General features: G+C 58.0%; 1 protein-coding gene across 1 annotated transcript in view; it reads right to left on the reverse strand.

Annotated features, from left to right (window-relative positions):
- LOC108294388 (C-type lectin domain family 18 member A) overlaps window positions 1-4,404 on the reverse strand; it is an 11,409-nt gene extending 7,005 nt beyond the window's left edge. The window contains exons 1-3 of the mRNA XM_017516257.2: window positions 4,032-4,404; window positions 3,411-3,502; window positions 505-744 (exon numbers count right to left, since the gene is read on the reverse strand). Coding sequence (XP_017371746.1) covers window positions 505-744; window positions 3,411-3,502; window positions 4,032-4,155 — 456 coding nt within the window. The 5' untranslated portion in view covers window positions 4,156-4,404. The remainder of the gene's footprint in view (window positions 1-504; window positions 745-3,410; window positions 3,503-4,031) is intronic.
- Window positions 4,405-5,573: the final 1,169 nt, after the last annotated feature.

The raw sequence follows: 5,573 nt of genomic DNA on the forward strand, positions 1-5,573 counted from the left end.
AGAAACAAAAAACATTTAAAATTAATGATCTAAACATTCATATCAAGAAAACCAGAAACGATAATAGAGGCCAGGTGCGGTAGCTCACACCTGTAATCCCAGCACTATGGGAGGCCGAGGTGGGCAGATCACTTAAGACCAGGAGTTCAAGACCAGCCCAGCCAACATGGTGAAACCCCATCTCTACTAAAAGTACAAAAAAATTAGCCAGGCATGGTGGCACACACCTGTAGTCCCAGCGACTCAGGAGACTGAAGCATAAGAATCACTTGAACCCGGGAGGCAGAGGTTGCAGTGAGCTGAGATCTTGCCACTGCACTCCAGCCTGGGCAACAGAGCAAGACTTAGTCTCAATTTAAAAAAAAAAAAAAAAAAGGGAAAACTAAACAAATTAGAGGAAAAGGAATCCCAACATTTAGGACAAACTGTATACTCTTCTGAGATGGCCCAGCGGGAGCCTGTATCTGGGAGCTGGCACACTGGCCTCCACTGAGACACACTCACCTGTGTGTAGTGGGTGCAGGTGGCATTATGGGCACACTCCCCTGCTGCGTGGCTGTACTGCTGCCCCTCTGCGAACCACAGGCTGACCACTTCAACAAAGGACGCCGAGCCCTTGGGCAGAAGCTGCACATTCCAGCCCACTTGTGGGGTGTGCCACGGGGCAGACGCCAGGGTCAGGGCTGGGGTGCCACAGAGGGATGCCCTGGCTTGAGCCAGTCGGGCCAGACTGTCACTCCAGTCCTAGGGGGGCACAAACAGAGACATCTGTCGGAGGCCTTTGACCGCTGGGCCAGGCCTCAAAGTTTAACTCCCCTGATGTCTCTGAGCATCCACTGGGGGCCAGGTCATGAGGCAAAGAGAGCACTGGCTGAGGAATCCTGCTGGAGGAAGCACTGATGCTTGTGATGCCTGACCAGGAGCCCACCTCCTCTCAGGACTGAGCCTCCGTCTCCCGAGTCCTGTCGTGGGCACCCTTCGGTCCTGCCCAGGCAGTGGGATGGGCTCCTGTTGTCTTTCTCCCATCTCCTCATGTGAGCAGTGCCCACGCCTTATAGACTGGCTCTGTGTTTGGGCCCTGGAGATTGTCAGTAAGGCTCCACTGCTCCCACCTAGCCTTGCTGCCCTCCTGTGATGCAAAAAGCCCTGTAGCCGGCCTGGCACTGTGGCTCACGCCTGTAATCCCAGCACTTTGGGAGGCCGAGGCGGGTGGATCACAAGGTCAAGAGATCGAGACCATCCTGGCCAACATGGTGAAAACCCGTCCTATTAAAAATACAAAAATTAGCCAGGTGTGGTAGCTCATGCCTGTAATCCCAGTTACTTGGGAGGCTGAGGCAGGAGAACTGCTTGAACCTGGGAGGTGGAGGTTGCAGTGAGCCAAGATGGTGCCATTGCACTCCAGCCTGGGCAACAGAGCAAGACTCCATCTCAAAAAAAAAAAAAAAAAAAAAGGCCCTTCAGCCACGCCTCTCTGCCCTGGTCTCCTGGCCCCCAGGATCTGGACTCACCTGCTCCCACCACACACAGCTGACCCCTGCCCCCTCCAGTCATCTTTATCTTTTTTTGAGATGAAGTCTCGCTCTGTTGCCCAGGCTGGAGTATAGTAGAGTGATCTCAGCTCATTGCAACCTCCATCTCCCAGGTTCAAGTGATTCTCCTGCCTCAGCTTCCCAAGTATCTGGGATTACAGGAACGTGACACCACATCCGACTAATTTTTGCTTTTTTTTTTTTTTTTTTTTTTTTTTTTTTTTTGACAGAGTCTCACTCTGTCACCCAGCCTGGAGTGCAATGGCACAATCTCAGCTCACTGCAACCTCCGCCTCCTGGGTTCAAGTGATTTTCCTGCCTTAGCCTCCCGAGTACCTGGGATTACAGGCATGCATTGTCACACCCAGCTATTTTTTTGTATTTTTAGTAGAGACAGGGTTTCATCATGTTGACCAGGCTGGTCTCGAACTCCTGGCTTCAGCTGATCTGCTTGTTTCAGCCTCCCAAAGTGCTGGGAACAACAGGCATGAGCCACCTCGACCAGCCCCATCCGTCTTCTTAAACAAGGGACCAGGCCACCCCTGGGTGACCTGCCGCAGTCCCCTAACCTCCCAAGACTCCCTGAGCTCATCTGTAAATGGAGCAGGGAGGTGCCTGCAGGATGGGACTCTCAAGCACTGAGTGGACGCAGGGAGGGAGGAGCCCCTCGGGCTGCACCCCAGCCAACTTGGCCCTGCACTAATGGCCATCGGGATTTTACCTCTGACAAAGGCTTGGGCCAGGGGCTGGAGGCTCCCCAGGATCCCTCAGCAGCCCCACACCTCCACAAGACCTTCAGTCTCTACTGTGTACAAAGAATGGGTGCCCTGGAGTCCTAGAGGCCTGGAGAGGTGCTTGGGGCCAGACCACGAGGGAGGCTGAGCCATGGGGCTCCACTTGTACTTGATGGAAATGAAGTTTTCTAGGACTTTGACAAAAGGGCCCTGGAAATGGTGCCAACTGCCAGCCAGCGACTGCTGTAGCCTGGGCTCCTAGGCAGGAGCACTCACTCCGGAGGTCACAGTTGGGAGCAGCCCTGGCTGCCTAGGTCTGAGGCTGCGGAGGGGCAGAGCTGCTCAGGGCAGGGAAAAGGGGGAGAATCGACTCCCCCACTTAGCCACCCCACCCCCACCTCCTGGGAAACAGACTCTGGAGTGCTCAAGGTCACCACCGAGGCTGCCAGCCTCGGAGGAGTTCATGGGAAGCAGCCATGGGGAACCCTCCCACCCCCACCGCCCTCCGTGGCTCCCTAGCCTGCTTACAGGGGCTGGGGCTGCTAGGGTCCCAGACAATGGGGGGCAGCATTTCTGAGCCCCCAGATGACAGCCCCAACCCCGAAGCCCCAGCCGGGCTGGTGGGGAACATTATACCCCCGATCCCCAGCTCTTGCTGAAAATGTGGACATGAAGGGGCAGAGAACAAGGGCAAGGTCTGTCCTAGTGGCCCAGATTAACTCAGGAGGCGGCGCTGGGTCCCTGCCGCACAGAAACCCCTCCCCAGCCCAGCAGGACCTTCTCCCTCCCTGGCCTGTGGGGCTCCTTACAAAGTTCCCCTTCCCTGGAGGAGGGGATCCAGCTCCTCTTGTGGATCCTGGTCTCTGTGGCAACAAGATGCCCGGGAAGGCCTAAGGTCCTGCCCTTCAGGCAAGTGGGAGCTGTGGGGCCAGACCTCCTGAACTAAGGGTGGGGGCGTTAAGAAGCTACAGAGACCCCCAGCAACCAGGGCCTCGGTCCCCCAGGAGGGTAAGGAGCCCGGCTGTGCAGGCCCACCCTGGTCAGGTAGAAGGGCTCCTGGACAGGCATGGCCTCCCGACCCGCCCTCTGGGGTCCATGCCTCCGGCTGCCCCCCTAGCTGAGCCCAGCTGGGTCAGGTACTCACCAGCCTCCGCATGTCGGCTGCAGGGGGCTGGACCTGGCTGCGTAGACGGTTGTGCAGGGAGAGGAGCAGGAAACTTTCCTTCCTATTCAGGGCTGGGGTGGGAAGGGAAGGTCAGGCTGCCTGAGGATGGCGGGGACCTGGACCCAATGCTTTGCAAAAAAAGCAGCGTCCCCACCCTTGGGAAACAAGATGGGAGAGGAGTGTGGTGGGTGTGGGACAGGGGGGCATAGCGATGGAGGGAGGCTGAGAGGGAGACCAAGTAACAGCAGGCGTGGGCCGGGATGGCGGGAGGGACAGGGGTGGGAGCTGGGTGTAGGGAGGCAGCCCTGGCTCCCAGCAGGCCCCTGTCTGGGCTCCTCTGGGCCACTGGGTTTCTCCAGGCTCCCGCCAAAGCCTCCCTCGGCCGTTCTCCCTTGACCCCAGCCCTGGTCCCCTTCCTCCTCCTTCCTCCCCAGTCCAGCATCCACCCCTTACCACCCAGGACTGTCCCAGGGCTCCCTCATCAAACCACCAGCACAGCCTGGGCTCAGGCCTGGGACCAGGTTTCCAGAAGTCTCCCAGCACCCGCTCCACAGAGCTCTTGCTGGTGCCTCCACCTCATCCTTACTAGGTGATCCTTACCTCCGGGCAGCAGAGCCTGCTCCTGCAGCTGGGGTGGCCACATCTCGGCCCAGGTGGTGCCAAGGAGGGCCAGGAGCACAGGCAGGAGGCTCCCCCTGCCAGGGGAGGGCTCCGGATGCAGCATGGGTCTGTTGGGCCTGTCAGGCGTGTTGAGCACAGCCTGGCTCAGCCTCCTGGCTTCTTTCTCAGGCTGGATGAAGCTATTCACAATCTCCAGGAGTCAGGCTGGGCTGGTGGACAAAAGAGGGGGGCTGGTGAGTGAGTAATCAGTGTGTCCAAACAGCCTCCCGTTGACACTGGCATGAAAACCAACAGCTCCGGGGGATGCCTGCCTGTCCTGGCCTTGCCTGGCCAGCCCACCCCCGACAGCAGGAAGAGCAGTACGCGCTGACCCTGAGGCCCCTGCTAATCATGGCAGGATTATTATCGCCCTTGGGGAGCCCCCGAGACCCCACTGATTGGCCCGCAGACATTCCAGTGCTGCAGATTAGTGACCGATGGCCGTGTCCTGGCTGGGACGGTGCCCTCCGAGCCGGCTGGTGGCTTCCACTCCCCAGCCCCAGGCCCTGGGAGGAGGCTAGGATGTCGGCTCTGGTCCTTCTGGTGAGCACGAACTGGACAAAACCCCAGGGGAGTTCTTTCCTTTCTTGGGAAGCTCGGCCCAACCCCCCAGCCATAAATTAAACATAGGCAAGAGGTAACTGCACACCAGAGAGGTGCAAGCTGTGGGCTTGGGTGGGGGGTGAGGCGCGGGCTGGGGCTGCACCTGTGAGAGGGAAAGGGTGCCTTCAGAACATCTGTCCGGGCAGTGTCAGGGACAGAGCCCAGCCCCAGTGCCCACCACCGCCACTCACGTGACGGGCCAGGAGGGAGTGAGGCAGGAGGAGGCAGGGCAGGTGAGGATGAGAGCATGTGATGCCCTTGGCTAACTCTTGTCCTGCTGGGATCTAGTCTGCCTCTAGACAAACAGGGGGCGGAGCAGGAGGGTAGCCTGTTGCCATGATGTTCTGTGGCCCGGCTGTGGCTGGCATGACCCCACCAGAGTGCGCTGGAGTGGATCTGCACCTTGGGCCACGTTTCTCAGAAAATACACGGTTGTCCTGCAGGCCATGGCCTGATGCCCATGTTCCTCTTGGGACAGATCAAAGGTTATTCAACCATGCCAAAGGCCAGCCTTGCAAACCAACTATATCCTCCTTCTGGGGTTTGTGAGACCCCCGACCCTTGAGCCCACACACTCTCAGAGCGGGGTTCCAACTCCGTGGAAGCTCTGCTGAGATGCAGCTGGGCTTGGCTTTTCTAGGGAAACATCAGTGGAATGTGGATATCGTCATGGGTGCCAGGGATGGGTATGAGCCCAGGCACACAGGCCATGAAGCAGCCTGGAACTGCATGTCTCCCACAGTACCTAAGGGTTCAGGAGTTTCTTCTTCCTAGACAGAAACCCAGCATCCTCAGGGTCACCACGTGAGGGTCCTAGCCATGCTTAATAACAGCTACCTGGTTTTTGGTGTTTGCTTTTTTTTTTTTTTTTTTTTTTTT

This window comes from Cebus imitator, unplaced genomic scaffold (genome assembly GCF_001604975.1).
Source record: "Cebus imitator isolate Cc_AM_T3 unplaced genomic scaffold, Cebus_imitator-1.0 Scaffold577, whole genome shotgun sequence".
NCBI classification, from domain to species: domain Eukaryota; kingdom Metazoa; phylum Chordata; class Mammalia; order Primates; family Cebidae; genus Cebus; species Cebus imitator.